Source organism: Oryctolagus cuniculus, chromosome 11, assembly GCF_051225735.1.
Source record: "Oryctolagus cuniculus isolate XC-2025 breed Fujian yellow rabbit chromosome 11, ASM5122573v1, whole genome shotgun sequence".
NCBI lineage: Eukaryota > Metazoa > Chordata > Mammalia > Lagomorpha > Leporidae > Oryctolagus > Oryctolagus cuniculus.
This window is the reverse complement of record NC_142877.1, coordinates 84,085,888-84,109,467: the sequence shown is the minus strand read 5'-3', so window position 1 is coordinate 84,109,467 and position 23,580 is coordinate 84,085,888. Positions and strand designations below refer to the sequence as shown.

General features: G+C 39.5%; 1 protein-coding gene across 6 annotated transcripts in view; it reads right to left on the bottom strand.

The window, feature by feature from the left end:
- The window catches only part of ACSS3 (acyl-CoA synthetase short chain family member 3), a 371,082-nt gene that overhangs the window by 59,191 nt on the left and 288,311 nt on the right, over nt 1–23,580 (bottom strand). For all 6 annotated transcript variants that reach the window (XM_089307518.1, XM_008256845.5, XM_089307519.1 and 3 more), the window contains one exon: nt 764–867. In XM_089307518.1, coding sequence (XP_089163644.1) covers nt 764–867 — 104 coding nt within the window. The remainder of the gene's footprint in view (nt 1–763; nt 868–23,580) is intronic.

Below are 23,580 nucleotides of genomic sequence, written 5' to 3'. Positions count from 1 at the left end.
TTTGGTAAAGTGGCAGGATATAAAATTAACACACAAAAGTCATTAGTCTTTGCATACACAGCCAATGACATGGCTGCGAATGAACTTCTAAGATCAGCACCATTCACAATATCTGTAAAAAAAATAAATACCTTGGAATAAATTTAGGAATGTACTAAATGGCTGATATCACTTAAAATCTGTCTTGAGATTGATGGAGTTTATGTTGAGAAAATAAAATTTATATTTTTCTTTTTCATCCTTTAATTACATTTTCACATAGTTTTTGAAGTTTCTGCCTTGAATGCTAAAAAAGAGATTTGACTTTACATAATACAAGAAGTCTGACAGAAAATCCTATGAGAGGAACAATGCTTTTAAAAAGTACTCTGGACTCATTACACAGGGTTATATAAAAAAGCAGAGCAAACAAATTTGACAGATGAGAATACTTTAAATCAAGGCAGATAATGTCACCACCCCAGCTCAAAAGCAATGGGAGCCCTAAATGTTGGATGAAGCAAACAGACATGTGAAAAGAGAACCAGAAATAAAGAAGTCTTTAGTACTTTAAAACTAGGTACCTAGCAAACGGTGTCATGAATGTCACTTATAAAGACATGACTAATGATACAACAGTCAAACAGTTGTTTACTTCTACCGAAATCAGAACCATCTGCACCTCACCTTTGTGCCTCATGGCCTTTGTCAGGATCTCCTCTAATCCTTGCAGTGCTTTTGAGCATTTCTGCCATGTTTACATACATGCTTGGAAAACACTCACCAGTCTGCCACCAGTGATCCAGCACAGGTACTCGGAAGACCTTTTTGGACCACTCCAGAGTCTCCACATCACATCGTTCTCCAGCCACAAATAATGTTTTGAACCTGAATGTAAGAGAGACAGTAAATTATTCCTTCAAAATGAATGAGGTAATATCAAATTTATTTAAAGTATTTATTTGAGAGATACAGTTACGGAGGTGGAGGAGAAGGAGGGAGAGGGAGAGGGAGAGGGAGAGGGAGAGGGAGAGGGAGAGGGAGAGGGAGAGGGAGAGGGGAAGAGAGAGAGAGAGAGAGAGAGAGAGAGAGAGGTCTTCCATCCACTTGTTCACTCCCCAAATGACCCCAATGGGCTGGGCCAAGGAAGCCAGGAGCTTTTTCTGGGTCTCCCATGCAAGTGCAGGGGCCTAAGCACTTGGACCATCTTCCACTGCTTTTCCAGGCCATAAGCAGAGAGATGGATCACAAGAGAGTATCAGCGCCCATATGGGATACTAGCAACACAGGCATAAGCTTAGCCTATTGTCCCACAGTGCCAGCTCTGATCTCACATTTTGAAATATAAACACATAAATTTTATCTGAAGAAAGTAGCCATATTACATGTGTATCATACTGCATAATGACAAAAGACACTACCTGTTTGGGACCAGACGTAACCAAATCCACACCACTGAACTAGAGTGTGATGCTTCAAAAATCAGAATCCACAATTCAGAAAGTCAGGGTTGAGAAGAACAACTGACTTTATCTTTATAATATATCTGTCTTCACCTAATAATCAGAAAACCCTTTTTCTCCTTTGACATTGTACCTGCTAATTTTAACTCCAAGTTAAAGTGCTGTGTTCTACCTAATGATATATGGAAAAATACACTTGTAAATATCAGCTAAGGCAACAAATATGTTCATACATCTGATGTGCTTATTCCTTCTTATGAGTTCTATGGATAAGGTTTAATTTGTTTTTAAGGAAATACTACCCACAGGCCAAGGACATACATAGGACACACTGAGTAATAAAGCAAATGCTATTGTGGCATCCCAGGTTAAAAAGGCTCTTTTCATAAAGAAAGAATATAAGGTTATTAAAAGATGAAGAAGAATTAGCATCTTTAGCAAAGAGCACCATGCCACAGAATAGAAAAAATTACAAAAAGATAGTGGCTTATTGGGAATGTGGCTATCTTTCTTTCATTTGCAATGCTTTCACAGTTTTTTAAATATTTATATGTGAGGAGAGAGGGGGAGAGGGGAGGGAGGGGGAGGGAGACAGGGGGGGAGAGAGAGAGAGAGAGAGAATGAACTATATGTAGTATAAAATATTCTAGTAGCTATATTCAGAGAAGTCAAAATAATAAGTTCAAATTCATTTAGTATTGTATTTAACCAAATAGATCTAAAATATTATTTCAGCATGTAATACATATAAAAAATACTAGTGAAATTTTTTTTTCATACTTAATCTCAATTTGGACTTGCCATATTTTTAGTGCTCAGCAGGCACCTGTGACTTGTGACTACCACATGGGACAGTACAGAGGTAGGTCAGGACTTTCCAAAGGATACTGGTCTGGATTAGAAAAATTTTAACTTAATAGTCGTAAAGTTTTGGGAGTTTTCTCAGTGTACCTCAATGGTCCATTGCGGTTAGAGGCTTGGTTCCCAGGATGGTGGTTTTGTTAGGTGGTGAAACCTCTGAGAGCTGGAACCCTGTGGGACATCCTTAGGTCATGGGGTAATGAGAAATTCTGCATTCATCCCCTTGAGTTTATTGATAAAGTAGTCTAAAAGGAAGAAACCTGGCCCCTCTTTCTGTCTCTCACTGATCCCAATCCAAGGTAACAGTGTTTGCTCCCACATGTGCTCCAGCATCCATCACTCACCATGAAGTTCACAGCAGAACTAAACCATGCCAGCACTGTACCCTTGAACCTCCCACACTATGACCTAAATAAATCTCCTTTACTTCATGAGTAGCCTACCTCAGGTATCTCATAGTGATGAAAAGATGACAAACACAATACTATAATACACAATGCCACCTCAAACACTAGCAATAATTTTGTTTGGTTTGATCAGTGAACATTAGCATATATATGTGTGCAAGTATGATTAAGTGCACTTAAGATAATTTATTATTTAATATTTATGTAAGCAGTCTATCAAAACAACTTTGAAAATTTACAGTTTGGTTTGGAAAACACATATATAAAACAATGACTGCCAAAAATAATATTAAAGTATCTGCACAATGACATAAATGTTCCAACTACATATTCAAAATTATCGAGATTTTCTTTAATACAATACCGAAAGTAAACTTCAAATGTACTGGTAAAGACAGAGAAGCATAACTTCACATATAAGATCAGAAAAGAATATATTACTACTCTTTGCTAAGAAATCAAATGTATATGTATATGTGTAAACTGAGATTAAATTTGGATTAACAAATATGTCTGCATCTGAGAGAACTGTTTTAGTGGAAAGAAACAAATCTTTGTATGTTAACTTACTAAAAGCAAGTTAAAGTAAGATTAATGCAGTCTTAAAGTTTTAAAATGGGGTTGATATGTCTACGATTTAGAAGCCATGTAGAAAAAAGACAAGATTTAAAAAGCCAATACCATATTGTTAATAATACTAAAATTGAAAAGCCTTAACATATTATGAATTGTATCTTACTCAAACAGGTTCCTGATATTTTAGAAAATATCAGTGATGGATATTGTGCATTTAGGACATTTGTATTAAAATATGTTAAAGGATAGATTTAGATGGATTCAACAGTGTAGGCAAAGAACAACCCAAAAGAAGATTCTCACAGACATCCTGAGTCACATTTCCATCATCTGTCAGGGCACAGAATATTTCAATTGTTTCAGATGGTCATTTGACCATGTCTTTGTTTTATATGGGTAGACAAAACTAAAGCTACATAAATTTAAAAAATATTTTCTATTGAAGGCAAATGTGAAATGCTATCACTTAAAAATGTTAACCAACAGTACAAACTTTTTGACTAACAAGGACAACCAGTATCTGCAGGTTACCAGCACTTTTTGTAAGTCATATATAATTTTTTGGCTTGTTTCTCTTGGTCAAGAATACCACAGTTAATATAACTAATTGATCATAATAATACACCATACATTAGTGTTAAGTTCTTATCTAATTGCAAATTTCAGCATTATGTATTTTAAAACCTAGTATTCGTTACTGTGGTTTTTCAGGACAACTGTGTTGCTTTTTTTCCTTACATTTTAATTATATTAGTAGCATTATGGAAGCAATTGCCATGCTGGCACTAATCAGCAAAATCGAAAGATGATTTTCCACTAGTTATTGAACATATAGGAAAAACTGTGAAATCACCAGTGTTTTAGAAAAGCATCAAAGTAATACAGATGATTCCTTTCCCTAACTATGCTAGGAACTATCAATCTATTTTTGTTTTAGAACTCTTCAAACCACCCAAATGTTGTTGATATTTTTATCAACTGTCAACTGTATAGTAATAATAAACACAGCATAAAGATGTATGAATAAGACATGACTATGAAACAACTTGAACTCTTGTAATTAATATTTACTCAAATCTTTACTTAATATATACTGAATTGATCTTCTGTATATAAAGATAATTGAAAATGAATCTTGATGTGAATGGAATGGGAGAAGGAGCGGGAGATGGGAAGGGTGTGAGTGGGAGGGAAATTATGGGGGGGGAGCCATTGTAATCCATTAACTGTACTTTAAAAATTTATATTTACTAAATAAAATTTTTTTAAAAAAATATTTACTCAAATTGAATTTAACTTCAAATTCCTCTTAGTAAACAAAACTATGCTAGGTGATTTGCTATTTTTATAACCATGATGATAACTCTAAGAAAAAGTTGTTGGTGTCAATCAATAATTGAGTTACCTTTGGCATGAATTGTGTTAGTTTTTGAAGGAAGCTTAATGGTTTGCAAAGTGTGAGAGAAAGAGAGAAAATAGCAACATCTTCAATGCTAAATTTTTCACTAATGACCTTGATGTTATTGATTTAAAACTTCAAAAAATTATTCATAGTGTGACATTCAAAACTATATTTTCTTTAAAAGACATAATTTAGAAAGTTAAAGTTAGCCATTTCTGCTCAGTAATTTCAGCTTTGTGGAGAGTAAATTTACCCAATTTAATTACATACATTAATACTCTGCACTGTACAATTTGGTAGCTACCAGCCACATGTGGCGATTTAAGCTTCTAGTTAGTTAAAATGGAAAAAAAGTATCAGTTTTATTTATCACATTTTAATCTCTCAATAGTCACACATTGCTAGTACCTATCATATTGCATAGTTCAATTTTATTGAAGCATGCAGCCTGAGATTATTAGCTAATTATGAAGATAATGTAAGCTACAGAATTGTGAATCTGCTTCCAAATCTCCAAAAATAAAAAACAAATAAAATGATAATATACAATATGGAAAATAGAAAAAAAGGGGGGAAGAGAAAATTAGTGAGCATAAGAGTTAGGTATTTTTCCCCAATTTTATATAATTTTTTTTTGACAGGCAGAGTTAGAAAGTGAGAGAGAGAGACAGAGAGAAAGGTCTTCCTTCCATTGCTTCACCCCCCAAATGGCTGCTACAGCCTGTGCCCTGCGCCGATCTGAAGCCAGGAGCCAGGTACTTCCTCCTGGTCTCCCATGCAGGTGCAGGGCCCAAGCACTTGGGACATCATCCACTGCCTTCCCGGGCCACAGAAGAGAGCTGGACTGGAAGAGGAGCAACCGGGACAGAACCGGCACCCCAACTGGGACTAGAACCCAGGGTGCCTGCGCCGCAGGCAGAGGATTAGGCCAGTGAGCCGCGGTGCCGGCAAATCTTCTATAACTGAAAACAATTCAAGACTCAATTGAGGCAAAACTGAAGCAAAAGGAAAACAGAAAAATGGTGATGTTTTCAAATTAATTTTAATCTGAAAGAGAGTAAGTCACAGAAATGGATAAAACTCCAAATAGAAATTTGATGAAAGATTTTCAGGTAGCAAAATGGGGGCATAAAACTAAAATTAATATTTCCTTCAAGGTACATAAACTACTAAACATGAAGAAAACTACTTGACTTATACCAACAGATATTAAATAAATATAAATTGTTTCAGTGATGCCTCATCAACTTCTCGTTCACAAGACACATCAGCATGAAGTGTTGCTATCAATATTCCCATTGTTTTTGCCATTTTTCTTTCATTCTATTCTCTTGTACTTGCTTCCCACTAGAAAACACTGTTGAAATTTGTAGGCACTAGTATTCCTATCACACAAGTATTTGCCCCTTCAGTAATGAGTGACTGGCATTTTGCCCATCAATATCTTTCTCAAGCATAATCATCGAGGCAAGAACCAACAAGAAAAAAAAGATGTCTCCTGTAAGCAGCAGAAAACTAAGAGAAGTGAGACAAACTCTGGTATGAAAGGCCCACAAAGGAAAATATATACAGGAATAAGCCGGGCATTCACTCCCTGCTTTTCCCTTTTGGGACAGTTTCCAACTGGCAAAGACTAGTTCAAATGCTAAGAAACTGAACAAAAATGGTGTGTGTGACTGGCAAGTGCAGAAACTCTACTTCCAGCCATCCTAATTTCTTGGTAAGCAAAAATTACAGTTCAAAATCCACAATGGAAAAAGGATCCTGTAAAACATCCAGGAATTCATCTGAAACACCTGAAGAGGCACATAAACTGGAAAGAGACCAGTTCTCGCAAATATTGAAGTTTGGCTTCAACTCAGGTAAATCCTTAATCAGACCTAAGTGATTTTTCCCTTACAGTCAGTGTGTGCCAAAATGAGATGCAGCCTGTGGGAATATAACAATGTCCAGTTTCAAAGTGGGCAAATAATTCTTTTAACAACAGTATTTTGGAAGACAAAACTATTTGACCAAATGCACAAAAGAAAAAGGACATCAGAAAAAAAGCACAAAAAATCAGGTATTCTCATTATTGGACAAAATTTCAAATAATTCTAATGAATGTGTTCATGAAATATATGCATAACATCATCAAATAACCTTTATATTGTTTTTAAATAAATATCAGTCTGAAATTTTTTAACTAAAAAGTATCAAAAAATTAAACTTATAAATTCAGTGAAAGATTAGACACAATTTAAGACATCAGACTTCCAAAATACCAGTTAGAAGAAAATCAGTAAAATCCAACTAGAAAAAACAGAGAAAAAGTATAAAATGCAGGTTAGTCGATAAAACTGATGCTGAATAAAATTCTAATATATGTGTCATTTAAATATCAAGCTTAAGAAGGCAGTAGCAGTGTCTGAAGATTAATAAATGAGAATGTGGCCGGCGCCACGGCTCACTTGGCTAATCCTCAGCCTGTGGCGCCGGCATACTGGGTTCTAGTCCCAGTTGGGGCACCGGATTCTGTCCCAGTTGCTCCTCTTCCAGTCCAGGTCTCTGCTGTGGCCCGGAGTGCAGTGGAGGATGGCCCAAGTGCTTGGGACCTGCACCCGCATGGGAGACCAGGAGAAGCACCTGGCTTCTGGCTTCGGATCAGTGCAGCATGCCGGCTGTAGCGGCCATTTGGGGGGGTGAACCAATAAAAGGAATGCCTTTCTCTCTCTCTCTCTGTCTCTCTCTCTCTCTCGCTAACTATGCCTGTCAAAATAAATAAATAAATGAGAATGTTTGAAAAACATAGGCATGGATTTAAGAAGCAAGATGAAACACAAGATATTGAACTCATAATTTAAAACTTACCCACAATGCAAACTCCAGGGCTAGAAAACTTTTTTTGTAAATGCCACTAACAATTCATTTAAATAAAATGAATTTCACATACACTCTTCCAGGTAACAAGAGAAAAATACTTCCAAACTAATATTTTGAGGCCACCATACCCACGAAACCAAAATCAATGACAGTACAATAATATCATGTTCTGGTGAAGGTAGGGATAATTTAGAACAACCATAAACTACTAGCAGGTGCGTAAATTTTTAAAAATGATTTAGTAATTCATTTTGAAGGCAGAGTTACAAGAGAGAAGGAGAGACAGATCGTCTATCCTCTGTTTCATTCCCCAAATGGTAGCAACGGCCTGGGCTGGGCCAGGCAGAAGCCAGGAGCCAGAAATTTCATCCCAGTCTCCTACATTAATTTAGGGACCAAGCCCGTAGCCATCTTCTGCTGCTTTCTCATGCCCATTAGCAGGGAGCTGGATTAGAAGTGGAATAGCCAGTACTTGAATCGGCAGTGCCCTTTTGGGATTCCAGCATTTTAGGCAACAACTTAACCCACTTTGCTACAACACCAGACCCATGGGTGTGTAAATTTATGCCACAAAAACTTTTTGACATACTCTGTGACATTGGCATTATCTTATTGGTTATACATGTGCAGCAGCATTATGGATTTATATACACCAGAAAGGCATGCAATTATGTGGGTTTTTTTTTTTTCTTAACAGCCAAGAGGTTAGAAACAATCTAAAAACATTCAACATCTGCTCAAATTAGAGAGTAGAATCATTATTACCAAAGGCCAGGTAAATTAAGAAGAGAAAGTTAACCAGCAATCAAAATGCAAAAAACATATTGGAAAGCAACTTCACAGATAAAGTTCAAAGCAGTACTGAACTGAAGATGCCAGGAACCAAACAATATATTCTGTATGATACCATTTATGTCCAGGTTCAAAAACAAGCAAAATTAATGTATGGTGTTACAAGCTGAGATAAGGTGTATTTGATATTAGCAAACAGGAGATAATGTTCAGTAAAGGATAGAAGAGAGTTTCTGGGATGTAGGTTCTGTTTTCTTTTCTTTTCTTTTTTTTTAAGATTTACTTACTTATATGAGATGTAGACATACAGAGAGAGGTCTTACGCCTGCTGGTTCACTCCCCAAATGACTGCAATGGTGAAGCTGGGGCGATCCAAAGTCAGGAGCCAAGAGCTTCTTCTGGGTCTCTCAAGCAGAGGAGGATGGGTACCTGGGTCCCTGTCACCCATGCTGGAGACCCAGAGAGAATTCCAGGCTCCCAAGCTTTGGCCTGGCTCAGGCCAGGATAGGACATTTTGGCCATTTGGTGAGTGAACTAGTGGATGGAAGATCTCACTCTTTCTTCCTCCGCCTCTTTGCCTTGCAAATAAATAAAGTAAAATCTTTTAAAACAAACCAAAAAACAACAAAAATTGTACCCCAAACTTACCCATAGCTATATATTCCTTGTGGTTTTTTTTGTTGTTGTTTTTTGTTTTTACATTAGAGGAAGGTTTTTTTTTAAAGATTTATTTATTTTTTTATTTGAAAGTCAGAGTTACACAGAGAGGGAGGTCTTCCATCTGATGGTTCACTCCCCAGTTGGCCGCAATGGCTGGTGCTGCACCGATCCGAACCCAGGAACCAGGAGCTTCCTCCAGGTCTCCCATGTGGGTGCAGGAGCCCAAGTACTCGGGCCATCCTCCACTGCCTTCCTGGGCCACAGCAGAGAGCTGGACTGGAAGAGGAGCAACCAGGACTAGAACCCAGCACTCATATGGAATGGTGGCGCCGCAGGCAGAGGATTAACCTAGTGAGCCATGGCGCTGGCCACAATTTTCTAATTTCACAATAACTGAACTGGAAGACAAAGGGAAAGTAAATCACCATGAAAAAAAGCAGTGAGTGGCCAGTGCTGTGGCTGACAGGGTAAAGTTGCCACCTGCAGTACTGGCATCCCCTAAGGGTAAAGCCACCACCTGCAGTGCCCGCATCCATATGGGCGCCAGTTTGAGTCCCAGCTGCTCTACTTGCAATCCAGCTCTCTTCCATGGCCTGGGAAAGCAGTACAAGATGGATCAAGTGCCTGTGCCCTGCACCCATATGGGAGATCCAGAAGAAGCTCCTGGCTCCTGGTTTCAGATATGCCCAGCTCCAGCCATTTGGGGAGTGAACCAGTGGGCAGAGGACCTCTCTCTCCGTCCCTCCCTCTCTCCCTCCCTCCAACTCTGCCTTTTGAATAAATAAATAATTTTTAAAATAAAGCAGTGATTTAGAAACCAGATATGATAATAACAACTAAGATTTTGTCTATTTAACAACTATTCCAAGTTCTATCTCATTGATCATGCCCCTTTGGTGTTCATTATATTCTTTATTAACACTATCCTTATTTTCCAAACAGTAACAACAATAAAAAGCCTTGACGAACAGAGAAAAATGATGCAATTTTCTGAAGGTCACAGAGCTAGCAAATAATAGATTTGAACCCAATGATTAAGTCCACATTTCAAGTCTTCACTACACTATTTGCCTAGTCCCAGCATTTCCTGCAGTATCTTTGTAACCCTGGTAATGTTATTTATCATCCCTATGAGAAAGAATAGAAGAAGTTATTGGGTTCCACTGCACAGAGGATGAATACAGATAATGTTCATATACTGTGTATTTCTCTATGAAGAGAACTGGAAGATAGGATTTTCAATGTTTTTCATGAAGAAGCATTAAATGTTTGAGGAGATAGATGTATTTACCTTGATTGGACATTATACAATGTCATACATATAACAAAACACTATATGGTATCCAATAAGTACATGTCTGTTAAAATGTTTGAACAAAAATACTTTTTTTAATCTGAAAGCAGATGTTTGCACAAGATGACTTCCAAGTTAGTTTCCCAAACTGTAGTCACCTGTGATAATGTCTGAAAATGAAATGATTGTCCTGGTAAGCTTTGTATTTCAGAGTTCTCTTGTAAATGTGATTTGGAAACTGAAATTGTTGGCACATCTGTGAATTTATATTTAAACAATCTTTTAATGAGATATGAAACACATTATAAAAGAAATGTTTAACATTTCAAACATTCTACAGAAGAAAAAGAGAAGCAAACACCACACAAAATCAGCTCCCAATTACATGTACTGAAAATCAACTCAGGAACTATTAAAGCATTTTGAATTTTGTCGCTCCCCCTCTTCGTGGAGGAGCAACACAGGACCCTGCGCTGTTCTTTCGTCTGCTCGGCCCTCCCCGGGTTTGCTGCTGGTTCTTCCCGGGTTGGCTACCGTCCCTTCCACCTCCGTGGAAGGGCAGTTCCCCCTGGCCACATTCCCCACTTCCGCAGGGGAGCGGCACACCGCCGGCCGGCTCTCTGGGGGCTGCACAGGTGTTCCTTCAGCTAGATGTTCCCCTTAGATGTTCCTGGTGCATGCCGTCTCTCTCCTCCTTTATAGTCCTCCTCCGCCAATCCTAACTCGGCTGCCCACACGCCGAGTACGCTGCTCTCCTCCAATCAGGAGCAAGTCCTACAGTTTATTAGCTGAACTGGAGGCAGCTGTGTGGAAGCTGTTTACTTCTCTCCCAGCGCCATATTGTGGGAGAGCAGATGCATAGAATAAGTCTTAATTCCAGTAACTCAGTCCAGTCCGGGCTGCTCCCCACAAATTTAAATTTAATACTAGAAGTAGCTTTATAGAAAGATTTGAGTTCTGTTCTATATTCCATCTCTAATCCAAAGTCACCATTTTTGGATTTGAGTCTCCTTGTTTTGTTTTTTAATAAAATAGGATTTTTGAGGTCATTTCTATTTCTAATATACTCTGTGGTCACATGTAAGGATCAACTCAGGCAGTTCAGTGATTTTATTATTTGAATAGATAAAAAATATGAAAATCCAAGATGATTTAATTCCATGAATGACAAAATCTCTGGATGTGGTTAGTTTCCTCTTTGCCCCCTTTGAGTAAAAGTCTACCTGTGCACTTCGTTATGAGCCTGAGCACTAGTCAGACTGTCTACATCAGTTTCTTTACATGGAGTTCAACTCACGGGTCCAAACTGTACTCTTATATAAAATGAGGCTAACCACAATTGCAATCTATACTGCCCTGAGTTTTAATGCCTGGCACATAATACATGATCAGTAATTATTTGACTTTATTAATAGTATCAATAGTGATAGCATGGGGGACCCAAGATGGCTGAAAAGGGTCTAGCCACACTATCTTAAACTGCCATGGGATATGAAAAGAACAGAGGAAGGGCTTCATTTCCAGTAATCTGACTGATGGAAATTTTCAGCAAAGAAGCAAAAACAAACAAAGAACAACAAAGACTCTGAGCTGAAAGGAGAGAAGACAGATTCAGTGCTGCAGTCAGCTTTTCGGCACTGCCAGCGGCTGCCTGTGAGCCGCCATCGTAGCACCTGAAGGTACTAAGACATCATTGTGCATCCCGCTGCTCACAGCTTTAGCTGAGAGGGAATTCCACAGTCACCCACTGACTTCTACTTCAGCCTGGGGAGCTCACTGGGGGTTGAGCAACTGCCAGGCTTTGAGCAGGGAAGCCTCGTTATTTTCCTCTCCTCCCCTCCCCAACCCACACAGAACACCAGCAGCGAAAAGCTGCACAGCGTGCCTCTACTCTGTTCCTACTAACATCGCAGCCAGAGTCAGGGCAATAAGTGGGGCAAAGGACAGATCCCCAATGTCCTACAGTTGTCAAGAGTGTTGGGGCGTTAGATGCAGAACTACATCCAAGCACTCTACATGAGCCAGAGTGATCACGTAGCACACCTGCCTGCTAGGGGCTAACACCAGAAGCAGCCCATAAAAAATCCACTCCCCAGATCCTCTGCACTCCGTGGCAGCCTTGAGACTGTGACTGTGGGAACTCTGTGACAGCATGATAGGGTGCAAGGTGCAGCTAGCTCTCTGGGTATCACTGTGTATGGTGCCAGAGCCTCACAGATTCCTGATCATCTGGTGTGAGTCATTACAGAAGGATCTGTGAGCACAGAGATCCTTTGTGTGGTTCACATGGCAGCATAGGTAAGTGTTGCACCCACTGTGGGCTAACCCTCAGAAGAGAGGAGGTGAGGGTGTGATTACACTAACAGAGGTGATCATACCCTCCCCGCTGCTGACAACAGAGGAGCTCTACCATGACCAACTTGGGTGTCACCTTGGATACTTGCACCACCCTGAAGCACTGACTGGAACTCCCTGAGCACACCCAGCACATGCCTTCGGGTATCCAGCAAAAGAACAGACACTCCACTAACCCACGGAGGCATAGTTAAAAGACAAAATTCATCAGATGAAAAAACCAACAAGTATTTCCACAAATGCCTAAAAATAAATGCAGAAATTCAAGAAAACAGCAGGAGTATGGATGACAACATTACTCCCACAACGGAACAACACTTCAATATTAGAATGTGAAGATGAAGAGATTCATGAAATTCTGAAAATGAATACACAAGAATGATCATAGGATTATGCAGAAGCAAGGAGAAGCGAATTTCTTCTTCATGAGATGAAGAAATCCATGAGATAGAGGAAAAATTTTCCCATGAGACTGAGAGTGTTGAAGAGAAATCCAAGTGAAATTATTAGAAATGACAAATTCAGTAGGTCAAAAAAAATATAGTGGAACACCTTAGGAAAAGACGTGGTAATGCAGAATAAAGATCTGAGCTAGGGGCCAGCGCGGTGGCTCATTTGGTTAATCCTCTGCCTGTGGCACCAGCATCCCATATGGGTGCCGGTTCTAGTCCCAGGTGCTCCTCTTCCAGTTCAGCTCTCTGCTGTGGCCTGGGAGGGCAGTGGAAGATAGCCCAAGTGCTTGGTCCCCTGCACCCGCATGGGAGACCGGCAGGAAGCACCTCGCTCCTGGCTTCATGTCAAATAAATAAAAAAAAGAGATCTGAGCTAGAAGACAAATAAATGAAAATGCAACAGACTACAAAAAAAGAAATTAGAAATATTAAAAACAATGTTCAAGATTTATGGGATACTATCAAATGACCCAACATATGGGTTTTAGAAGTTCCTGAAGATGTACAAAGAGAGAATGGATTAAGAGGCCTATTCAGTGAAATAATTACAGAGAATTTCCCTAATTTGGAGAAAAAAAGGGATGTCCAAGTACACAAGGCACAGAGAACTCCTTATAGACCTGACCAAAAAGTTCTTCACAACGTATCATAGTCAAACTTCCAACAGTAAAACAAACAAAAATATTCTACAATGGGCATGAGAGAAATGCCAGATTACGGTCAGAGGACTGCCCATCAGACTCACAGCTGCTTTCTCAACAGAAACCCTACAGACTAGGAGAGAATGGAGAGATACACTCCAAGTCTTCAGAGAAAAAACTGTCAACCCACAACACTGAACTATGCAAAGCTCTCATTTATGAATGAAATCGAAAAAAAAAAAAAAGCATCCATAACAAACAGCAACTGAAAGAATTTGTCACCACTCATCCAGCCTTACAAATGATGCTTAAGATGTGTTACACACAGAAACACAAAAAGATCATCATCATTACCAAAGAATGATTAGGCAGAAAATCTCCCAAAAAAAGTATAAATGAAAGCTAAAGCAAACAATAGGAACATTTATTGAAAACTAGCATGGCCAAGTCATCACTTGTAGAGATGCTGCTTAAGTGCCTCTCAAGGGAGCACACCCCCCTGAACTTAGAAGCTCAGCTGCAGTTTCTACACACACTCAAACAGGCTGGGGATGGGCACACCTACCCCCAAAGGAATGTGGCAGCAGGAGCAGCAAGGGGCTAATGGTACTGGAATGTTTTTGGGAATTTGTAAATTTGCTTGAGCACCTAAATGGGCCTGTCTCTAAAGATTTACAACACAGCTCTAGTCTCTATCTTAGACCACCAGATCAAATTCCATTTTCCAAATCCTTAAGTTGATGTATAACTTTGCCAACATGCTTTCTGGCTTGTAGACTCGCTGGTACCCTCTAGATAAAAGTAAAAGCACATAGCTATCCAGTGGCGTGCTCTCAGAATGGACGTTCCCATGGTCCTGTCTCCTCATTTGAAAAACCCACAACGGCCCCCCAGAACAGGGATTGTGAACTTGTCTCAGAATGCAAGGGACAGCTAACCAAGCCCAATAAGGGTTACAGAGGCATCATTCATCTCTTTCAGATCCTGGTGAGTCATTAACATAGAAAATTCCTTCTCCTGGGCACAACAAAAGCATAGGGCAAGAACTGTATTATTTACTAAAGCATCATTGGGCAATTATTTCAGGAAATAGACAGCTATAGCTTTGGTATCCTGATGAAGGTATCTTGAAGGTGAAGGATGAGGAAAAAAATAGGAGAAAAAATACATCAGAAACCACAGGCTCTTCGGGCATGGTATTGCTGCTGGGACGCAATCAGCAAGGTTGTGAGCCTGTTGTGAAGTAGGCATGCATACAGGCTGCAATCAATTAGGTTTGTGAGCCAGAAGACCACGCCTTCGCCACTCCCTTGTGTGACCTCACACCCTGATATCTTCGCCATGCCCCATGTGACCTCATGCCCTTACCTGGCCACACCTGAGTGCCCACCGGCCAATCAGGTTAATTAACCACTCCCCTTTGGAAGTGGGTTAAAAGCCGGACACGGTGTATTGGCCCTTCGCTTCTGTTTCCTGGCCAGGAGGGGGCTTGCTGGAGTCCTGCGCCTCCAGGGCACGTGGCCTTCGGGCCACCTTCCCTAGCCTTCCTGGCCTAGATGCTCCTCCACATGGCTGGTTCCTGGTGCTTGGTATGAACCCAGATTTACCCCTCTCTTTTAGATAAAGCTGTCACTCTCCTATGCATCTTTCACACTAAATAAAAGCTTAAAATGTACCATGCTGCCTCATTTATTTATGCTGGTATTTAGAATTCTTCTCTAAATATTAGGCAAGAACCCTCTCGGGCTTATTAATATTGAGGATTTATTAATAAGCATATGGTGATATCGTCTGCCATCCCAAATTCTGGTAACATATGTGGCACCCTAGATGGCGCTTCTGGGGAACTTTAAGGGGTCACATTTTCGTATATATTTTAGGGGGTCATTTCCGATATCAGTTGCAGGCCCTCCCTGGCCAGGAGAGCCACCCAACCATTCCAACTTAGCAACAGCAGACTCGTCCCCCAGCTCTCAAGGCTGCTGATGAAGAAAAAACTAATCCTAGTGTTGCTCTTTCCATGGAAGGGCCTCCTGCCCAATCTGCCCTGCCAGGCCTGTTAGAAGCCCACCAGCCAGGCAATCCCTTATCAGATGTCTGCCCTATTATAAGACCACAGAATGCCCCAGACAGGCATTCTACCTTATAGCATGTTAAAAAAAAGCCTCAGTGAGTAAGGCATGTGAAGTCCTTATACTCTAGGATTGTTAGAGACTACTGGAGGAAGTTACGAGATGGTGCCCTGGGACTGGCAAATTTTAATAAAGGTGCTTGTAACTACAGCACAGTATATGGTGTGAGCACAAGAGTATCAAGATCTTGTTCATGGCCAAGCCATGGATAATTTGACTCATAATATACCTATTACAGCAGATCAATTATTTGGAGAAGGAGCTTTTACTAATCCAAATCAACAAGTTAATCATCTCCTAAGGAAAGCAAATACTCAAATTTCTAATATGGCTTTAAAAGCCTGGAAAAAGATACTGGATGCCAGTGATCCATCCACCTCTTTCACCACAGTAAAACAAGGGCCTACTTAAAATTATATTTCTTTCATTGATAAATTACAAAGTTATTGGGCGGACAAGTAGAAAGCTCAGGTTTTGTTGCAACAATTGGCCTTTAAAAATGCTAATCAAGATTGTAAAGATGTGTTTAAGCCTGTTGCTGATAAAACCTGAAACTTACAAAACCAATCTGTTGTCCACCACTTTTAAGGGTCCTGATAAAAAAATGTTGTGGTTGTTATGATCCTGGAGGCCAATACCTCGTTGCTCAGATTTGCCCTTATATTCTTCTTATTCCCTTTCCTATTTGGGGTTGAGATTTATTACAACAAATTCAATCTACTATTCATGTGATAGGAGCCACCACTGAATCAACACATCCCCACACAGGGCTGCCTGGGGAGCCAGTATGGGTTAAACAATGGCCCCTTCCTAGAGAAAGATTACTCACAGTGGAGCCCCTAGTTCAAAAACAAGCCAGATAAGAATAAATCAGGTCCCCTGATGGCTTTTGTCCCTACCTGGTAACTGAATGCCAATCTGCCAAGCTTTTTTCCTTTAAAATTGTACTTAAGAAACTGTACTTTAAAACCCCAGTGCCACGGAGTCTTTGGGGCTTTGCTCCTCTTACTGCCCCCTTCCATGCCATTCTGGCTGGAGATCTTTGACTCTGAGAAATCTTGCTTTTAAATACTTAAATTTCCCATTTCTCTTTACCTTATCAGCTTAGAAATTCTTCTTTCATATGAGACCAAAAAATCAGAGTAATAATAACAATTTCTCCTCTGTTGTTTTTTCCATACATTGCCATTGATTTTTAGTTTTCTTTTCCTTACAGTCTCCGCTATGCCAATGCCAACTGCTTTATATGTTACTCATATTCGCAGTGAAACCTCTTTACCAGGTTTTCTTTAGGAGGCAACAGAGGTGCTGGGATGAAGCTTTATATGTTGGTGCTCTATTTACTGATCCTATTCAGCGTCATGAATTTCTTCATCAATCAGCTAAATCTCTCCATAAAATTCCTCTTCCTGATGCTCTTGCTAATATCTCTAGTTGCTCCCACTGTGCTCAAACCCCTTATTATTTTCCTTATGCTGCTGTCAACCCGAGAGGCCATCATGCCAAGGAGCTTTGGCAAACGCACATAACTCAGTATCCTTTATTAAAATCCTTGTTATTTACATATTGTTATTGATACCCATTCAGGTTATATTTGGGCAACCCTGCTTAAGGGAGAATCTACTTGCTATGTCATTGTGTCAAATTTTTTTAATGAATCAGGCCTGGACATACATTTATAAAAACCCATTTGGGGAAGGAGGATGGTATAAATCATTTACATTAGTTTTACTTTATCAAGTAAGTAAAGCACTAGCCATAACGTAAGATTTGTTACCTGTGCCCCCTACCTCTTTTTTCTTAAAGTGTTTAAATTTGTAATGTGGCAAAAAGAAAATGTGTGTGTGTGTGTGTGTGTGTGTGTATTATTTCTCCAAAGGAAAAATCATGGCTATCATTGACAAACTTAGTCAATTAGAGACTGATACTGGCCCACCTATACCTCTTCTGCATTCAAATCATTTGTGTTAACTGTGGGTTATTAAACTTACTCATGGCATTCCCCAGAATCCCACAAGTCAAGCCATTGTTTAATAGGCCCATCTTATGTTTAAAACCCTTCTTCAAAAACAATTAAAAGAAAGGGGAAAACACCTCTGGCAAGATTAATCAGACAATAGCCATTCTTTTATTGACTCTTACTCATTTAAGTTATTTTTCAAAGTTCAATTCTACCTCCTTACATTGTAAAACCCTAGCACAAAAGACTTTCCATCCAGCTCTTGAATAACCATGGCTGTTAGTTATTATAAGAAGCACCCTATCTTAATTGAAAAGCCCCTAAACCACTCATAACCTGGGACAGAGGGTTTGTTTCTGTTTTATCCCCTTACAGGTTGTGTTTAGACTCCAGCCCACTGTGTCTGACTTGCAGGCAACATGAGTTGCCACTAACAGTTACAGGATCCAATTCCTGCTTTATGGCTAAAGAAGATGACAAAGAACCAGTGCCACTGCACTAAGTGGACCCAATCTCTATAGAACCTTTCATCCCACAGTTATAGAATACGCATTTTGTTCATCAGTGCATGGAACTTTCTCTAGCACAGACCATACGATAGGCCATAAATCAAGTCTCACTTAATTCAAATACACTGAAATCATACCATTCATCTTTTCTGACCATAATGGAAGGAAGCTGGAAATTAAAAACTCAAGAATCTCTAGAAAATATGCAAACACATGAAGACTGAACCACACACTATGGAATGAACAGTGGGTCACAGAAAAAAAAAGGGAAATAAAAAAAAAATTCCTGGAAATGAATGAAGATGACAATACAACATCAAAACTTATGAGACACAGCCAAGCAGTGTTAAGGTGGAAGTTTATAGCAGTTGGTACCTACATGAAGAAATTGGAAAGGCATCAAGTAAATGAGCAATCAGTGCATATCAAGGAAGTAGAAAACAGCAAACCAAACCAAAAATAGAAGGAAAGACATAATTAAAATTAGAAGATATACAAAATTGAAACCAATAAATAATACAAAAGATCAGTACTAAGAAGATGTGATTTTTGAAAAAAATAAACAAAATTGTAAAAAAAAAAAAGAAAGAAAAAAAAGACCAAAATTAACAAAATAAGAGATGAAAAAGGAGATGTTACAATGGATACCACAGAAATAAAAACAAGCATCAGGAATTACCATGAAGAGCTGTCAACAAATTGAAAAATCTAATAGAAGAAATGGGTAGGTTTCTGGATATATACAATCTTCTCAGATACAGAAAAAAATGATGCAAAAATTTATATAAACACAAAAGGCACCAAAGGGCTTTAGCAATTTTATACAGCAAAACAAAACCAGAGGCACCACAGTACAAGATTTCTATAAATACTGCAGGGCAGTTGTAATCATGACAGCCTGGTACTGGCACAAAAGTAGACATGTAGACCACTGGAACAGCATAAAAATTCCAGAAATCAATCCACACATCTATAAGCAACTAATCTTTGATAATGGGGCTATAGTCAATCCCTGGAGTAAGGTCACTGCCTTCAAAAAATGGTGCTGGGAAAATTGGATTTCCATGTGCGGAAGCATGAAACCAAACCCCTACCTTATACCTCATACAAAAATCAATTCAAAGTTGATCAAGGATCTAAATTTACAAGCTGACATCAAATTACTAGAGAACACTGGTGAGACTCTGCAAGACATTGGCTTAGGCAACGACTTCTTGAAAATATCCCAGAAGCACAAGCAATCAAAGCAGAAAGAGACAAATGGGATTACATCAAGCTGAGAAGCTTCTGCACTGCAAAGGAAACATTCAGCAAAGTGAAGAGACAATCGACAAACAATGCAACTGAAAAAGGATTAATATCCAGAATCTATAAGATCTCAAGGAACTCAAAAACAACAAAACAAACAATCCAGTTACAAATGGACAAAGGACTTAAACAAGTCTTTTTCAAAAGAAGAAACTCAAATGGTCACCAGACACATGGAAAAACACTCAGGATCACTAACCATCAGGCAAACACAAATCAAAACCACAATGATGTTTTACCTCACCCCAGTTGGAATGGCTCTCTTAAAGACATCAACAATCAGTAAATGCTGATGAGGAAGTGGGGAAAAGGGTAACTTAATCCACTATTGGTGACGATGTAAACTAGTACAGCCATGGTGAAATACAGTATGGTGATTCCTCAGAATGCTGAAAATAGATATACCATAGGATCCAGCAATCCTACTCCTGAGAGTTTATCCAAGGGAAATGAAATCAGCATATAAAAGAGTTATCTGAGGGGCCAGCATTGTAGTGCAGAGGGTTAAAGCTCAAGCCTGCAGCACCAGCATCCCATATGGGAGCCGGTTCAGGTCCCAGCTGCTCCACTTTTTATCCAGCTCTCTGCTATGGCCTGGGAAAGCAGTAGAAGATGGCCCAAGAACTTTGGCCCCTGCACTCGTGTGGGAGACTTGCAAGAAGCTCCTTGGTCCTGGCTTCAGATTTGCTCAACTCTGGCTGTTGCAGCCATTTATGGAGTAAACCAGTGGATGGAAGACCTTTCTATATGTGTGTGTATGTGTGTGTGTGTGTGTCTACCTCTTTCTGTAACTCTTTGAAATAAATAAAATAAATCTTTAAAAAGGGAGTTATCTGTGTTTCTTGCAGCTCAAATCACAATATCGAAGATATGGAATCAACCCAGATGTCCATCATCTAATGTCTGATTAAAGAAATTCTGGACTATAACTAGTACTCAAACAGTACTTTACACTTTGTGTTTCTGTGTGGGTGCAAACTGTTGAAAACTTTACTTAATATATACTAAATTGAACTTCTGTATATAAAGATAATTGAAATTAATCTTGATGTGAATGGAATGGGAGAGGGAGCAGGAGATGGGAAGGTTGCAGGTAGGAAGGAAGTTATGGGGGGGGGGGGAAGCCACTGTAATCCAAAAGCTGTACTTTGGACAGTTAAAAAAAGAAATTCTGGAATAATATACATTATTATGTATTATATGTTATTATATATTATATATATTATGTATGTAATTCCAGAATTTCTTTATCCAGGCATATACACACACATACACACACACACACACACACACACCTGGATATATATATATATATAGAGAGAGAGAGAGAGAGAGATAGTATGGAATACTACTCCCTCATAAAAAAGAGTGAAATTTTGTCTTTTAGAACAAAATGTATGCAACTGGAAACCATCATACTTACTGAAATAAGCCATTCCCAAAAAGACTAGCACCACATGTTTTCCCTGATCTGTGGTAACTAACAGAGTACCACAAAACTGAAATGTATGGAGTGAAATTGGTATTTTGAGATTCAGTGATTGTTTACAGCCCTTGGTAGACAACTGAAGAACAGTTTTTTTCTTCTTACTATTTGTTGAACACTTTACATTGTGTAGGGTTAATCTTATGAGTATAAAGTAAACTAAAAACACATCATTGTAAAAATTAAGAGGAAATAATAGAGGAAGGAGGATGAAGTGTGGGAGCATACGCAGGACGGAGGTAGGGTGGGAAGTATCACTATGCTCTTAAATTTACATATATGAAACATGAAACATGTTCACCTTAAAATTTTGTTTAATTAAAAAGTCTGCAAGTTTGAAATAGAAAAATGCAATAGTATTTATTAACAGTTATTTGAATCTATCAACAGCAATTTTTTTCTTTTTTTTTTAAAGACAGAGTTACAGAGAGAGGTAGAGACAGAGAGAGAGGTAGGTCTTCCATCTGCTGGTTCACTCTCCAGATGGCTGCAATGGCTTGAGCTGCGCCGATCAGAAGCCAGGAGCTTCTTCCAGGTCTCCCACACAGGTGCAGGGGCCCAGGGACTTGGGCCATCTTGTACTGCTATCCCAGGCCATAGCAGAGAGCTGGATCAGAAGAGGTGCAGCTGGGACTAGAACCGGCACCCATATGGGATGCCAGTGCTTCAGGCCAGGGGTTAACCTGCTGCACCACAGCGCCGGCTTCTATCAATAGTAATTCATAGGATATGCTGAGTGGGTTTGTACAGTCTGAAAACCTAAATATCAGTTAAAACAGATGTGCCCATCATTGTGAATAACTTAGTGCCTATATAGAGAGGGGCATGATCAAGGGAACTTCTCACAAAGTTCACTTACACTAAAATCTCACATTCCATGTCTATGTATAGTTGCTTGAAAAGTGATGATTTAGTGAATATTGGGTATTGTGTGGAAGATATATTTAAAAGCCATATACATGGTCCGACATTGAAGCTTAGAAGGTAAATTCACTGTCTGACATCAGCATCCCATAAGGGTGCCAGTTCATTCCCCAGCTTCTGATCTAGCTACATGCTAATGGCCTGGGAAAAGCAGCAGCAGATAGTCCAAGTGTTTGGGCCTCTGCCATCCATGTGGGAGACCTGGAAGAAGCTCCTGGCTCCTGGCTTCTGCCTGGTCCAGCCTTAGTCATTGTAGCCATACATCCAGGGAGTGAACTAGCAGAAGGAAGATCTCCCTCCTTCTTTCTTTTTCTTTCTCTCTCTCACTGACTTTCAAATAAATAAATAACATTTTTAAATGTACTTATAGGAAATGAAGACTAAGGGAATGCAACACTGAGTCCTCTTTCCCAGGTCTCACCACTTCATGCCCTGCAATCAGGGTGCATTTGTCTGCAATTAGATACCGCAAGAATTGCAATCATTGCTCTCAAAACCCCTAAAATTAACTTAAGAAGTGGTGACTATATTTACCATAAGACATGTGCATCAAATCCATTTTTCTATACTTTGAGCTGAAATAAAGGAAATCCAGTTGAAACACAGTAAATGAAAGGGGGTCGGCGCCCTGGCATAGCAGGTAGAGCCGCTGTCTGCAGTGCCAGCATCTCATACGGGCACCAGTTCAAGCCATGGCTGCTCTAATTCAGATCCAGCTCTCTGGTATGGCTTGGGAAAGCAGAAGTTGATCCAATTCCTGGGCCCATGATACTGTGTGGGAGAAGCCTAAGAAGCTTCTGGCTCGTGGCTTCAGATCGCTGTGGTTCCTGCTATTGCAGCCATCTGGGGAGTGAACCAGTGGATGGAAGACCCCCCCACCCCACCTCTGCCTCTAACTCTGCCTTGCAAATAAATAAATGTTAAAAAAATAGTAAATGAAGGAGCAAAAAGAGGACAAATAAAATATAACGGAGGATTCAGCGCTGTGGTGCACAGGGTGAAGGTCCCAGCCTGCAGCGCTGGCATCCCAAGTGGGTGTTGGTTTGAGCCCCCGATGCTCCACTTCCAATCCAGCTCCTTCCTGGTACACCTTGGAAGGCAGCAAAGGATGCTCAAGTTCTTGGTTCCCTGCACCCACGGGGGAGATCCGGAGGAAGCTCCTGGCTTTGGATCCACTCAGCTCTGGCCATTGCAGGCATTTGGGGAGTGAATCAGAGGATGGAAGACCTCTCTCTTTCCCTCTTTCTCTCTTTGTGTCTCTATCTCTTTCTGTAGCTCTTTCAAATAAATAAAATAAACCTCTAAAAATATAAAGAAATATTCTTTTATGAACACCCTTTTAATTAGAGTGTTTTTATATTATAAATACAACTTTATGTAAATACAGATTGTGATTTCTGAGCTTTTTCAAAAAAAAAATAAACAAATAAAACTATTAATCCTGCCTAAATTGAAGGTGTCTTATTTACATATGCAAGTAATTACATGTACTTTAAATCCTCTGAGTCATAACAACA